The following is a 16,817-nucleotide window of genomic DNA, read 5'->3' on the forward strand; positions in this document are numbered from 1 at the left end:
CTCTAAAAGGACTTAAAGGGACACGCATTCGTTTGGAAGTAAGAGTTAGGAAAGTGAGGAAAGTGAGTACCGCGGTAGAGTGACGGAGCGACATTGCCTCACTTTCCTAGCTCTTACTCCCAAACGAATGCGTGTCCCATTAAGTCCTTTTAGAGTAACAAAGTAGAGACCTAGGGCTACATTTTGAGCTATATTAAAAGAAAATTGAGACTGGCCTTTTAAGCGCGCCGCCATTTTGAAGACTTCAAAACTGATAAACATCGTCGTAAACCGATCTGATCGAAAAAAGAGTATTCTTACGTGAAAGAGCGTTCAATTTTCTATAAGAAAACGTCTACAGTTTACAACAATCGAAAGAATGTATCCTTACTTTCAATTTGCTTTTTTAGTGAATGTTGTACGATTTTCTTCCGAATTATTGAACACACATTGAACCAAAAATGATTACTTGCGTGATCATATATTCTGAATATTGCTTAATTTTTGGAGTGTTTGAAAGTGTTCCTTATTTTCTGTGGCGCAATGTCTTTTATCGCCTTATAAGTATATTACGTGCAGGAATTTATGTAAGTTTTTATAATGAACATATACCTTTAAAAGCAATCAGGATATTTTATATGTATATACCTGAAGAAAGACTACGTTGTAATAAAGTGCCTCCACTGTAATAAAAAGGATATACTGCTTCCGGTTTGATGCTTACTACACACTTGTAAAATAATCCTACGGCGAGAGTCCTGCGAAATTCCGGTGAGTAATCTGGTAGAACATGATCAGGTTGTACATCGGCATATAAGTAATCCAAAGCTTGCTTCAGCAGGGAAGATGAAAAAATAATTTTAGACGTCAAAAATTTTTCTGTGACACTTGCATGCGTAAAATTTTTATTGATGCCACCGAAAATAATGTTAGGCTGCTCCAACACCTTTTTAAAAAATATTATAAATATAAACAAATAATACTTGAAGAATTAAAATGTGAGTGAGTAGTTAATGATAACGTAATATGAATAATTTGTAAAGGTTTTGTTACTTTTCCGTTGGTATCGAGTTTGAAGAGAAAGCCAGCGTTGACGTGAGCGCGAGCATTTTGGGCTCTAGGCATGATCTTATAGGATCTGTATATGTATTGGTCAGTAAGCTTTGGTAACACAACGCTATAAATGATTTTATGGTGCATATCGAGCTCCAGAAATTCCCATAGATATAAACTTTGTTTCTGAGAGGGAGTTTCCAGGATGTGTACGTGAGCACCGACTGTCTGTAATATCAAAAACAAATCGGATGGGAACTCTTTGTGCTCGTATTTTAACATTAAATTCCCTGCTATGGTGCCAATATTTCGTACGGGAACATTTGCGATCATCTCTATATGATCGGCCAATTGACTTAAATATTTAAATCCACTTTCTGTTGAATATTTTTGGAATGTCTGTAGTGCTATGGTAAGGGTTACATTTCCTCCTAGTACCAAAGTCGAATCAGTTTTTGTAATGTTACTCATGTCTGGAATGTTGTTTATATCAATGTACATATCTTTCTTGTTCGAACGATAAACACCTGCAAAATTTAATTATTCATCAAAATCATATACATACGTCTTATTTTTTAAATTTAGTTTAACGTTGAATTAACATAAATGTCGAATTTGACAGTATAGAATTATTAGAATAATAGATTACTTTTGTGTTTGTAAGATCTTGCTAAATTTTATTGTCATAATAGGTCATTATATAATGCAGAATTATTAACAAAACGGTATTTGAATACATCACACTTAATTATTGAAATGTAAGTAGCGAAAATAAAATATATATGGGGCATTCCATGCCAAGTGGGCCACCCATTTTGCGAAGTTTCATGGACTTCGTTCATATTGCTTGAACTTGAACAGTTTGATGAATAAAGACTCTATGCCAAATAATATACCTCTAGGCTAACTAGTTGCCGAACTGTAGAGCCGTCAATTTTTGGGCTTTCTCGTCGCAGCGCTCTTTTCGCTCGTCATTAGTGGGCATGAGAGGCAAGTTTGAAAATGAAATGTAGACATTTCCTTATAGAAAATTGAACACTCTTTCACGTAAGAATACTCTTTTTTCGATAAGACCGGTTTACAACGATGTTTGTCAGTTTTGAAGTTTTCAAAATGGCGGCGCGCCTAAAAGGCCAGTCTCAATTTTCTTTTAATATAGCTCAAAATGTAGCCCCAGGTCTCTACTTTGTTACTCTAAAAGGACTTAAAGGGACACGCATTCGTTTGGAAGTAAGAGTTAGGAAAGTGAGGAAAGTGAGTACCGCGGTAGAGTGACGGAGCGACATTGCCTCACTTTCCTAGCTCTTACTCCCAAACGAATGCGTGTCCCATTAAGTCCTTTTAGAGTAACAAAGTAGAGACCTAGGGCTACATTTTGAGCTATATTAAAAGAAAATTGAGACTGGCCTTTTAAGCGCGCCGCCATTTTGAAGACTTCAAAACTGATAAACATCGTCGTAAACCGATCTGATCGAAAAAAGAGTATTCTTACGTGAAAGAGCGTTCAATTTTCTATAAGAAAACGTCTACATTTCATTTTCAAACTTGCCTCTCATGCCTACTAATGACAAGCGAAAAGAGCAACGAGAAAGCCCAAAAATTGGGTGACCCACTTGGCATGGAATGATATTCCCCCATATACAGATTCTTTAATTAGTTTAATTCAAAGATTTTGTGAGATAAAATATAATTATTTCTACTATATCAGTGAATTTGCCACTTTTTAATACAATATTATTTTTATGAGAAGATAATATTGCACCATTAATGCATCGCAGATAAAAAACTATTCATTACTGAAACATGTGTTAGCGGCATATCTTGTTTACTACAATATATTATAATGTAAGTATATATGTGGATATTTGTTAGTGTCCACATCATCTAAAAAAATTAAAATTTACCATGCGCAGTATTTCCTCCATTTAATATATACGTTGCCTGTGGATTATTTTTTAATAACTCAAATAGAGTCTCGACCGTGGAAACTTTGTAGAAGTATGCGTCTCCTAAATTAAAATGTGAGTGAGTAGTTAATGATAACGTAATATGAATAATTTGTAAAGGTTTTGTTACTTTTCCGTTGGTATCGAGTTTGAAGAGAAAGCCAGCGTTGACGTGAGCGCGAGCATTTTGGGCTCTAGGCATGATCTTATAGGATCTGTATATGTATTGGTCAGTAAGCTTTGGTAACACAACGCTATAAATGATTTTATGGTGCATATCGAGCTCCAGAAATTCCCATAGATATAAACTTTGTTTCTGAGAGGGAGTTTCCAGGATGTGTACGTGAGCACCGACTGTCTGTAATATCAAAAACAAATCGGATGGGAACTCTTTGTGCTCGTATTTTAACATTAAATTCCCTGCTATGGTGCCAATATTTCGTACGGGAACATTTGCGATCATCTCTATATGATCGGCCAATTGACTTAAATATTTAAATCCACTTTCTGTTGAATATTTTTGGAATGTCTGTAGTGCTATGGTAAGGGTTACATTTCCTCCTAGTACCAAAGTCGAATCAGTTTTTGTAATGTTACTCATGTCTGGAATGTTGTTTATATCAATGTACATATCTTTCTTGTTCGAACGATAAACACCTGCAAAATTTAATTATTCATCAAAATCATATACATACGTCTTATTTTTTAAATTTAGTTTAACGTTGAATTAACATAAATGTCGAATTTGACAGTATAGAATTATTAGAATAATAGATTACTTTTGTGTTTGTAAGATCTTGCTAAATTTTATTGTCATAATAGGTCATTATATAATGCAGAATTATTAACAAAACGGTATTTGAATACATCACACTTAATTATTGAAATGTAAGTAGCGAAAATAAAATATATATGGGGCATTCCATGCCAAGTGGGCCACCCATTTTGCGAAGTTTCATGGACTTCGTTCATATTGCTTGAACTTGAACAGTTTGATGAATAAAGACTCTATGCCAAATAATATACCTCTAGGCTAACTAGTTGCCGAACTGTAGAGCCGTCAATTTTTGGGCTTTCTCGTCGCAGCGCTCTTTTCGCTCGTCATTAGTGGGCATGAGAGGCAAGTTTGAAAATGAAATGTAGACATTTCCTTATAGAAAATTGAACACTCTTTCACGTAAGAATACTCTTTTTTCGATAAGACCGGTTTACAACGATGTTTGTCAGTTTTGAAGTTTTCAAAATGGCGGCGCGCCTAAAAGGCCAGTCTCAATTTTCTTTTAATATAGCTCAAAATGTAGCCCCAGGTCTCTACTTTGTTACTCTAAAAGGACTTAAAGGGACACGCATTCGTTTGGAAGTAAGAGTTAGGAAAGTGAGGAAAGTGAGTACCGCGGTAGAGTGACGGAGCGACATTGCCTCACTTTCCTAGCTCTTACTCCCAAACGAATGCGTGTCCCATTAAGTCCTTTTAGAGTAACAAAGTAGAGACCTAGGGCTACATTTTGAGCTATATTAAAAGAAAATTGAGACTGGCCTTTTAAGCGCGCCGCCATTTTGAAGACTTCAAAACTGATAAACATCGTCGTAAACCGATCTGATCGAAAAAAGAGTATTCTTACGTGAAAGAGCGTTCAATTTTCTATAAGAAAACGTCTACATTTCATTTTCAAACTTGCCTCTCATGCCTACTAATGACAAGCGAAAAGAGCAACGAGAAAGCCCAAAAATTGGGTGACCCACTTGGCATGGAATGATATTCCCCCATATACAGATTCTTTAATTCAAAGATTTTGTGAGATAAAATATAATTATTTCTACTATATCAGTGAATTTGCCACTTTTTAATACAATATTATTTTTATGAGAAGATAATATTGCACCATTAATGCATCGCAGATAAAAAACTATTCATTACTGAAACATGTGTTAGCGGCATATCTTGTTTACTACAATATATTATAATGTAAGTATATATGTGGATATTTGTTAGTGTCCACATCATCTAAAAAAATTAAAATTTACCATGCGCAGTATTTCCTCCATTTAATATATACGTTGCCTGTGGATTATTTTTTAATAACTCAAATAGAGTCTCGACCGTGGAAACTTTGTAGAAGTATGCGTCTCCTAATTTTATGCTCAACATTGTATTATCATCGGAAGGTTTATCGTAGCAACTTTGTGTGCATGGCATTCCGAATTTCCGGCAAGATTTGATCTGATATGAGTCCTGCGAATAAATTTTTTTACATTTACATTTACAGTAGAATGAAAGCAATGTGAGTAGAGTAGGGGAGAACGGAATCAAAACGCTCAGCGGATCGGACCGATTACCTTAATATTATAAGGATTTTAAAGAATAGTATATATTTTTTTTATATAATGTTTTACGTAATATAAAGTTTATCTAAAATAATATATTATTAGATATATATGAATAACTACAAAAAAGACGTTTGATAAAAATTTTCAGTAACAATTCATGTAAGAAGTAATGACATTATAATGACGTTTTTAGCACACTAAAGCCCGATCTACAATTGTGTAAACGTAGTTGTAGTTGTAAGAATTGATTAATTACAGTTGAATACGAGGAGAATATTCGACTGTCATTGATCAATTCTTATAACTACAACCGCTTGCAACTACGTTTACGCAATTGTAGATCGGGCTTAAATGCATGACTGTCCTTTATGATTACTATATATAATTAGATTCCTTAATAGTAGGGGAGGCCGAGAGGCTAAATGTGGATTTACTCGAGCGTCGTATTGTGAAGATTAGATGCTAAAAAGAAAAAAAGGTTATATGATGTATGCCGTTTCAGTGGTGGGGGAGCGTGTACAGGCTTTCAAAAAAAAAACAGTGACAATGCAATACTCGAAGCGTGTCAAATATTAATAGTGTAAGCGACCCATGTATTTCTGATAACGGATAAATATTAATCTGACGGTTTACGTGGTGGGGTTAGCTGTAGGAAGGGGTCAAAAAAGGGGAAAAAAAAAAAATTTCTAGAGCGCATCTCGAGCGCGTCAGATTTTTGAAATGTACACTTTTCTATATGTAATTAACACACCATACCTTAATCTGACGCGCTCGAGTTTTCGAACGATCGATTTTTTTTATTTACTAATCCCCTGGACCCCCGGCTCTATATAGAGGTTTAATATTTGGTGGGGGTACTTATTAGGGTGCAAGCTTTTGCATTATATGTTATTCCCCCCTTTATGTTATTCTGACGCGCTCGAGTAAATCCCAAAATCCCCGCTTGGCCTCCCGTACTATAAACCTTTCATAAAAAAAAAAGTTGAATTAGGCGACGCAGTAGTGTCTTCGGCCATGTTCAAAATATGATTATCTACATTTTGTTATTTTCTACAATTTTTTTTTATTACGTAGACGATTGGAGTCATGAAAATCATGGAGCGTGGATTGCAGCGCACAGGCGTGCGTAAATGTGCGCCGCGAAAAAAGTTAGATAATTCACGTATGCTTCATAACTTGCCTAACATACCAAATTTATAATTGAAACAATTGTTGATTATTTGAGTGAACAAGTAAGGTGAGTAATATTCAGTTATATTAAAAATATACACAAAAAAACATACATTGTTGCTTCCGCAACAAATTTGAGAAAAAAATAAATTTTAACTGAAAATATCATATTAATAAATCTTGTTAAGTGATCGTCACCACCCCGTTCTCCCCTACTAGTGAGTAGTTATTATAATAATGATTTATTAATTTTAACTTCTGTAATAATAAATTTAAATTATTTTTCTGAGAATAAAATTAAACAAAAAAAGGAATTACAAAATAATGATAAAATTTTTTAAATGGAAAATAAATTTTTCACCAGCACCTCAATGTCGTAAATGTCCTTCATCAATGATAGAGGTGCATCGGTAGCAAATCCCTTGAATGCATCCAAAATTGCTCGATATCCAGTACAACGACAAAGATTACTACCAATTGAATTTTCAACTTGCTTCATAGAGAAATTCAAAGTACCCCTCCCGAGACTGCGAAATATATATAACGATACAAAGTTTTTACTTCACAATCGTTCAATTACACACATATACTTAATTTAATATTATTTTTACTTGAATTATACATAGCAGTATTGTACAAGTTTAATCGTGGTTTTAAGTTACTATTTATTTGTTTAGACAATTAAGATTAAGAGGTAAAATTATTAATAATATAACCGAAACATAATATTTTTTAAAAATTACAAAGTAATTGACCATTTTGATATTTCGTACCTATACATATTCATCACCATGCCAGGAGAGCAGTATCCACATTGCGAACCATTTTTTCTAGCCAGCGCAGATTGAACCGTGTGATAACCGTCTCGATTGTTTCCTATACCTTCAGTGGTTTCAATATACCATCTGCGACATTATATGGTACGAAATTTTAATTAATATTAACATATACTTAGTATATTCAGAAATAAAAAAATTGGAATAAGAAACAAAATAAATAAAAATGTAAAAGAGATAAAGATTTTAATATTTCGACGACTATTTGCTCATGTATTTAAGAAGATATTTCCGCAGTTGCGCACAAAACACACAAATAAATAATTATCAGAAATTTTAAGTTTTAATATTTTTTCTTTCTATATATACATATACATACCCGTCGCAGATAAGTACCGGTACAAGACAGGAATTTACAGCTATTATTTTGCCTTTGGACCTTACACTTACGATACAAGCACCGCAACCACCTTCGTAACACATCGCTTTTGTGCCACGAAGACCAGCATATTCGCGAATGTAGAGAAGGAGGGACGTTCTAATGGGAATACTATCATCGGATACTGGAAACAGTTTTTTTGTAATTATATAATTAAAGTATAATTTTGTTTAACGTACATATTATCTTCTATTTATGAATCTGATATAATTAGATATTTAGTTTTATACTTTCTGTATAATTCTTTTTATATGACAAATTTTTGGACCTAATAAGATGGATTTTATCACTAAATGATAAATAAAAGTTACAGCTTCTGATTAGATATTTATAATGTATTTATATTCCTAGGATTTCTTTGAGTTCTATTTTATGTTACTTAGCATTTTAATAACATAACCCAAATTCTCACACTTTCTTACTCACACATTTTATCGAAAGAATACATACCCGTATATAGTTTTCCGTTAATTGTAAACTGAACAATGTTGTTGCTGGAACTAAACATATATCAGGTTAGGAGACATTTTAACGTTATCATTAATGAAAAGAGTACAGCTGGTATTTTGTGGGAATTACGTTCTAAATGATTTTACATTGAACCGGAAAAATATAAATAGACAAAGAACATTTTAAAATATCAGTGTTAAAATAATAAATATTAAATCTTTTAAATATTAGTATCAAATTTATTTAATAACGTAAGAAGGCCCAAATATTAAAAAAAAATGAAAATGTTAAAAATTGGAAAACAAGTCGAGCATAGTCATGGTAATGAATTGTTAAACAACAAACAAAAATTATTATAACGTACCTTTCGATTACCGAAATCTCAATCAGTCATATTCAATGTAGACGCGTTCATAATTTTAAATTTAATTGTTTTTATTAATAACAGAAACTTATTTTAACCATTTATCATACCTATATTATATAGTTTTAACGTTCAATACATTTTTTGAAAAACTTACACTTTTGCCGTTTCCATTTTCTCTCGTTATACGTATCAAATTACGACTAACTTTCCCTCGTCTAAAGATATGGCAAATTAATAGAAACTATCTGTAAAACACTATAGGACTTTTACCTAAAATTCAGCAGAATAGTAATTGTTATATATTACAATTTTTTATTGGCTGTTAATAATTATGTAGTGGTGCTAGAATGTACAAAAAAAAAAATACCTTTGTTGAGTAAGGTCTTCGTGTAAGCCTCGGTTCACAACATTGTTTCAACAGGTTGTAAGCCGTAAGAAAAAAGTGGTTAGATGACATTAATTTCTGTTTTTAAATTGCTTTTGCGCAGTATTTAGGCATTAACTATTAGATTTAAACGAATTAAACAAAACTTATTTGTATGTTTTCTAATCAATATATTGTCACTTACATCCTACAGCTTACGACATCTTGAAGCAGTTAAGATTGTGGACCTAGATTAATATTTTTAAAATGTGGTTTCAAATCCATAGTAGGGGAGCGAGGGGCATGTTGTAACAATTTTCAAAATATTGTATATATTACGAAACCTATCAAGTATTTTATAATTATAATTACTTTTATCCAGAAATCAATCATTATACAATAAATCAGAACAGAAAATATTAAAGAGTACCTACACATTTTCCCCACACATGCGTTTTATAAAAAAAAAAAACGGTTATAATTTGCCCCGTGTTTGGGGCTAATTGTAACAGCAATGAGACATGTAGTAATAATAATAAATTTGTGAAGTTTTAACAGGATTGAGTTTTTATTTTTAAAGATAAGTGCAAAAATAATTATTATTTTCATATATTTCATATATTTCGTATTATTTATTCAACTGCAGCCAACTTATAGACATCTTGGCTTTTCGAAGCCCTCACCGTTTTGGCATGTTGTAACATGTTACAAATAACCCCAAGAAATTGTTTCAACTTGCCCCTTAGCATGAATTTCTAGGTTAATTGAGGTTAATATTAATTTATGTCATTAGCAGTAAAAACCAATATAGCATGATAAAGGTAGATATATTTAGGAACGTATAACGCCCAAAATAGTTATAACAATTGATAACAATAGGTATCAAAAATCAAAGTTTAAATAAATTTTTTTTTTCATTACCTGGCTTAATTACAGCACGTGCACGTAATTACTTGCTACGCTACCTGGCGGAACATTGGTTGTGCTTACGTAATGCGGGCAGTTATAAGGCTAAGATCGTGTTAAATATTCGACGTCGAAGAGTTCAAAATCCCGGTAAAAATTGCGTGTTACTACTTACCCCTGTTACAACTAGCCCCTCGCTCCCCTATATGTATTTAGAAATGTACTTACAGTATGAAAATATATTTTCTTACATAAGTATACGTATATTGATTTGTAAAATAATTAAAATTTTGCATATATTATTGACAGTTTGTGGCGTCGAGTGGTTCACCGCTCTGTGCGATTGACTCGCGATTTGTAGACCCGAGTTCAATCTCACGTGCGCCCAAACGCGATGATTTTTCGCGTTTAATGAGCCGAAAAATGGCTCCATCTGGTGATCAAAAGATCTATGATCATCAGCGCCGTTCGGCGTTAAACTGCAGGTCCTATACATCAGTAGTATACATATCAGTAGATATTTGTCTCTAATATCTGACTGAGGTAGGATTCTGTGGACCAATCATCCACAAATCCGAAAAACAATCTGATTCGAGAAACGAATATAGGCCTCGGACAAAAGAGGTCTATAGACGTCCTATGCTCCACATAAGGAGATAAAAGGAGTCGTTATATATTATTGACGGAAAAATTTCAATAAACATTCATTTTTTGACGTTTCTTCGATACGAGTTTTATTAATTTTTGTTACAATTTCAGCCAGCCTAATATTATACATTCTTACTTTCACAAGTTTCATTACTGACTGTCGTATGTAAATATTTTTTGAATGTACAAAAGTTCTGCTCAAAATAATATATAAAAACGGTCGTATAGTTAGTATACAATGTCAAATATGGATGTCTATATGGATCCGATCTACCTCGAATTTATTTCTGAATACATGTTTACTTCTTATAATATATGTAAAATATATCACCTTCTTATATTGTATTCTTCATCCATATATTATTATATACATAAGATTTATGAATTTATTCCAGGCATACAGCAATTGAAATGGTTACTAAAATATAGAATTTTCAACGTCAGTTTAAAAACGTAAATGGTTCTCATTTCTGTTTTAAGAGCAGCGTGTTATATTAGCTGATTAAATTGGTTAGAAGTATACTAGAAGTATATTTGAAGTATAGTAATTAAAGTGATATATTTTGTGTAAAATAATAATAAGAACAATTATGTTGGATATTATATGTATATATTTTGTATATGCAAATATTTGTTTCGTTAATCTAAGAGTAAGCATAATAATTGATCAAATATACATATAAATTAAATAAGTAAATTACAACATTTTTAATATTATAACATTTAGACAACAGTATCGTTACCAATAAGCTGAGAAACTTCATTGACCGAGGGTTGTGCTTATACTTAGACAACTTAAAAAAACAATCGAAATATGAATTTATAACATCTACCGCTGAAGATGGCAAAAAATTATTGCCGAAACGTCCGGAATCGCTCTTTTAATCGTGTGGATCACGAATTAGATTAAATAAAGTATTGTTAAAGGATAACTAACATTGTGACTCTATTTATGTCTTTATACCGATGTATAATTTTTGATTACATAGGTTTATAATATGCGCGGTTTATCAACGAACATCAGTGACTCCCCGCGACTCCCGGTCGAGATAATATTTTTTATATTAAATTTAACAGATTTTCAATATTTTTTTTTAAATCTTCTTAAAATGATGCAAATTAAGCATGAAGTTGTTAAATTGTTAATAAATTTTATTTGTAATATTACTATAGTGGTACAGTTGCGTTTTTACAATAAGTTCGGAAAACTAATTTGACGCGCAATTCGAGATAAGGAATTAATTAAGACCCGTCTTAATAAGTCGCAACACGCAGAACGCAGTTCGCAAACGCAAACGCAACGTACCACGCATTCGTACGTCGTAAATCACGTATATCTACATCGATAGCACGTTTCACGCAAACGCAATCATAATAGGTTAGCTAATCCAAACGAGATACTGAGCTTTTCCCAGTTTTACACACGTGGTGTGGCACATTTTGTATGAAGAAAATGGATCAGAATCGAGATTTGTTATTGTTTTCGTTTTTTACCTTAAGTATAGCAGCATTAAGTTTATACCAATTAGTGAAAAAGAAACAAAGACGATGGTGGATCCGACCAATTAATAAAACTCGCAAAACAGAAGGACACCACGATACAATCACCACGATCACCACGATCCATCCATTTTTTCACTACAAACCGATCTAAATTTTGATCGTGATCTAAACATTCACATGTGGAGATGATCGGATATATTTGTTTTCACGCTTTACTAGTTTCTGATTGGTCGATGCAGTTACCGCAAACGCAGAAAGTTATTCATGATCCAATTTCGACTAGTACAAGCATTGATTCTTTATTATTACATATTTTTTAATTTCATTATGTAATTATATTATTGTGTTACACTAAACATGGATATTTAGTGATACAGTATTAATGTTGATAATCTGTACGAGAAACTATGTCAAACTTAATTAATTAACATAATGTTTTCAAATATAATTGTATATATCTACTAATGTAATATATAAAAAACTCTATTGTAGATCCGGAATAATGCATAATTACACTTACTTAATTCTAATGACATGTATCATTTGTATAAAAGATATGATATCATCAGTAACGCCAAGTTAAATTTTACTATCTTTAAAAACCCATGTAGTAACTATTCCTATTAATTTCTACTAAATTAAATAGTAAAACCTATGTAGTTCTTAATAAATTCTATCCACGTAAAAAAGTAAAAAATTTTACCTTTTTAAAAAAAGGTAGAAAATGCGCTAAGAGTGCGTGCTTCTGATAAAAAACCGTTTGGGCCAGTTTCACCAACGCCAATTACTTAATCGACTGTAGAACCGATTAATCATATTTGCTGTTTAGTAAACCATGATGTAAACTAGAACCCATGTAGTACTATCTTTACTAAGTTAAAGTCTACAATCGTATATAAACTTAACTTTTTTAATAAAATAAAATTGACATTATATCTAAGAAAGTAATAAAATAACATCATATCTAAGAAAGTAATGAAATATAAGGTGTACATTATGTTAATACAAAAAGATAATTTATTTTACATACAGACGACCATCGTTTTGATACTATTTTATTAAAACTATACAGGGTTGGGTAAGTTACTTTTTTTTTTAACTAATTGTAAGTTAAGTTAAAGTTAACAACCTTGAAAATTTAACTTAGTTAAGATACAAGTTAATGTATAATGAAATTAATTAAATTAAAAGTTAATATAAAAATGTAATTGAAAAGTTAAAAGTTAAAAATTTATTTTTTTCAGGGTTTTAGGTCACTTAATAATAAGTGACAATAAAAAAAAACTATTTAGATTTTAGAACATATTCCAAATTTTATTTATTAATTTTTTTTATAATAATCTATATATTTTATAATAATATGTTTTGTTTCTATTATACAGGGTGTCCCAGTAACTCTGTTACAAGGCAATAACTCTGTTACTGTTAATGATACGCGAAAATGTCTAAGGAAGAAATTGTTTGATTCGGAGGGGAACATGTATTGGTCACCTTGTTTCTTTTTTAGGTGGAGGCGCTAAAAAGATATGACGGTCACCTCCACTTTTTTAAATGGAATAATGTAATTTTTTTTAGATAACGTGATTCCTCTAATTATTTTGCATATAAAAGTATTAAGGTAGAGATACCAAAAAACCAATAGTTTTCGAGATATTTTAGGAGAGTGAGGGGCTAGTTGTAACAGGGGTAAGCAGTAACACGCAATTTTTACCGGAATTTTGAACTCTTCGACGTCGAATATTTAACACGATCTTAGCCTTATAGCTGCCCGCATTATATAAGCACAACCAATGTTCCGTCAAGTAGCGTAGCGAGTTACGTGCTGTAATTCAGCCAGGTAATAATAAAAAAAAATTTATTTAAACTTTGATTTTTGATACTTATTGTTATCAATTGTTATGACTATTTTGGGCATTACGTTCCTAAATATATCTACCTTTATTATGCTATATTGGTTTTTACTGCTAAATTAATATTAACCTCAATTAACCTAGAAATTCATGCTAAGGGGCAAGTTGAAACAATTTCTTGGGGTTGTAACATGTTACAATATGCCTCTGATGTTTATATTTGCATGAGTGGTTTTGTGAGCTTTAATGTAATTCATTATTGTATGTCTTTTTTAGTATGAGAAACTACAAAAAGAAAACGGTGAGGGCTTCGAAAAGCCAAGATGTCTATGAGTTGACTGTAGTTGAATAAATAATATGAAATATATGAAATATATGAAAATAATAATTATTTTTGCACTTATCTTTCAAAAATAAAACTCCAACCTGTTAAAACTTAACAAATTTATTATTGTTACTACATGTCCCATTGCTGTTACAATTAGCCCCAAGCACGGGGCAAATTGTAACAACCGTTTTTTTGATAAAAAGCATGTTGTGGGGAAAATGTGTAGGTACTTTTTAATATTTTCTGTTCTGATTTATTGTAGAAATAAACTGAGCTTTTCCCAGTTTTACACACGTGGTGTGGCACATTTTGTATGAAGAAAATGGATCAGAATCGAGATTTGTTATTGTTTTCGTTTAAATTGATTTCTCGATAAAAGTAATTATAGTTATAAAATACTTGATAGGTTTCATAATATAAACAATATTTAAAAAATTGTTACAACATGCCCCTCGCTCCCTACACTTTATTTTGATTCATATTGACACAAAATGTCAATTAAATAACTCGTAAACTGTTGACTTTTTGATTATCGTACCTTAATACTTTTGTGAACATCAATTAATAAAACTCGCAAAACAGAAGGACACCACGATACAATCACCACGATCACCACGATCCATCTATTTTTTCACTACAAACCGATCTAAATTTTGATCGTGATCTAAACATTCACATGTGGAGATGATCGGATATATTTGTTTTCACGCTTTACTAGTTTCTGATTGGTCGATGCAGTTACCGCAAACGCAGAAAGTTATTCATGATCCAATTTCGACTAGTACAAGCATTGATTCTTTCTTATTACATATTTTTTAATTTCATTATGTAATTATATTATTGTGTTACACTAAACATGGATATTTAGTGATACAGTATTAATGTTGATAATCTGTACGAGAAACTATGTCAAACTTAATTAATTAACATAATGTTTTCAAATATAATTGTATATATCTACTAATGTAATATATAAAAAACTCTATTGTAGATCCGGAATAATGCATAATTACACTTACTTAATTCTAATGACATGTATCATTTGTATAAAAGATATGATATCATCAGTAACGCCAAGTTAAATTTTACTATCTTTAAAAACCCATGTAGTAACTATTCCTATTAATTTCTACTAAATTAAATAGTAAAACCTATGTAGTTCTTAATAAATTCTATCCACGTAAAAAAGTAAAAAATTTTACCTTTTTAAAAAAAGGTAGAAAATGCGCTAAGAGTGCGTGCTTCTGATAAAAAACCGTTTGGGCCAGTTTCACCAACGCCAATTACTTAATCGACTGTAGAACCGATTAATCATATTTGCTGTTTAGTAAACCATGATGTAAACTAGAACCCATGTAGTACTATCTTTACTAAGTTAAAGTCTACAATCGTATATAAACTTAACTTTTTTAATAAAATAAAATTGACATTATATCTAAGAAAGTAATAAAATAACATCATATCTAAGAAAGTAATGAAATATAAGGTGTACATTATGTTAATACAAAAAGATAATTTATTTTACATACAGACGACCATCGTTTTGATACTATTTTATTAAAACTATACAGGGTTGGGTAAGTTACTTTTTTTTTTAACTAATTGTAAGTTAAGTTAAAGTTAACAACCTTGAAAATTTAACTTAGTTAAGATACAAGTTAATGTATAATGAAATTAATTAAATTAAAAGTTAATATAAAAATGTAATTGAAAAGTTAAAAGTTAAAAATTTATTTTTTTCAGGGTTTTAGGTCACTTAATAATAAGTGACAATAAAAAAAAACTATTTAGATTTTAGAACATATTCCAAATTCTCCGATAGATATTTTTTCAACATATAACTATAAATTCTTTTAACTATATTGTTTGTTCTTTTTTCACTATATTTCAAAAAATTTATCATTTTAATGAACACAAGATGTGACATCACTTTGGACATTATCACCACTTTATTATTATGTTGCGCTTTTTATAAGTACTTAATTTATATTTTTTTGTACTGAGAGAGAGAGAGGATAATCTCAAACAAAGGTCGAAACGTCTACGTTTAATGTTCTATGTATATGAATAAATTATAATTGCACACTGATAACTTGAATCGGCTCATATTGGCTTTTTAATTTTGTTATTAAATATGTAAATTTACACAAAAAGAATATCAATGTTTTCCACCAATGATTGTACTAATTGCAAATTATTAACTAATAGAAAATGAACTATATAGAATTTATTTGAAGGCAACATATCACAGAGTTGCCAAATAATCGTACAGTTAAAAATAAACTTGTCTTTTGTCCTGTAAATTATTACAAATCATTTATTTTTATTTTTCTAGAATAATTATTTTAAAAAATAACAAGAATAGTAAGGCTAAAAAATGAGAGCTATTCGCTGTTATTAGTGCGATCATATATAAGATATGTTAAAGTGTGAATATTATATACTACGTAAGTAGTTCCCCCCCCTTGCGCGCCGAACATCCGTCGAACTTTTAAAACGCAAATCTAATTAACTACCGTAGTAATATCACAATTTTTGATGCTTTATAGCATCTAATTTGTTTATATAGAACTTCTTTCTAACATCTCTTCCAGGCGTCTAAGGTAGGCTCCCACTACATTACCTTACTGATGAGTCTAGTAGTGGAAGCCGGGACGAAACGCCAACTCGTGATATTCTTCACAATTCTTATTTTTCATAGATTTAAATT

The 16,817-nt window shown here is 31.1% G+C and overlaps 1 protein-coding gene across 1 annotated transcript in view; it reads right to left on the minus strand.

Moving 5' to 3' along the window:
• The window catches only part of LOC108779633 (xanthine dehydrogenase-like), a 23,643-nt gene extending 15,444 nt beyond the window's left edge, over positions 1–8,199 (minus strand). Inside the window, exons 1-7 of the mRNA XM_018547091.1 lie at positions 8,142–8,199; positions 7,632–7,815; positions 7,250–7,381; positions 6,844–7,003; positions 5,004–5,211; positions 3,109–3,635; positions 628–925 (exon numbers count right to left, since the gene is read on the minus strand). Of these exons, the coding sequence (XP_018402593.1) occupies positions 628–925; positions 3,109–3,635; positions 5,004–5,211; positions 6,844–7,003; positions 7,250–7,381; positions 7,632–7,815; positions 8,142–8,199 (1,567 nt within the window). The remainder of the gene's footprint in view (positions 1–627; positions 926–3,108; positions 3,636–5,003; positions 5,212–6,843; positions 7,004–7,249; positions 7,382–7,631; positions 7,816–8,141) is intronic.
• Positions 8,200–16,817: the final 8,618 nt, after the last annotated feature.

This window comes from Cyphomyrmex costatus, unplaced genomic scaffold, assembly GCF_001594065.2.
Source record: "Cyphomyrmex costatus isolate MS0001 unplaced genomic scaffold, Ccosl1.0 scaffold606, whole genome shotgun sequence".
Lineage (NCBI taxonomy): Eukaryota > Metazoa > Arthropoda > Insecta > Hymenoptera > Formicidae > Cyphomyrmex > Cyphomyrmex costatus.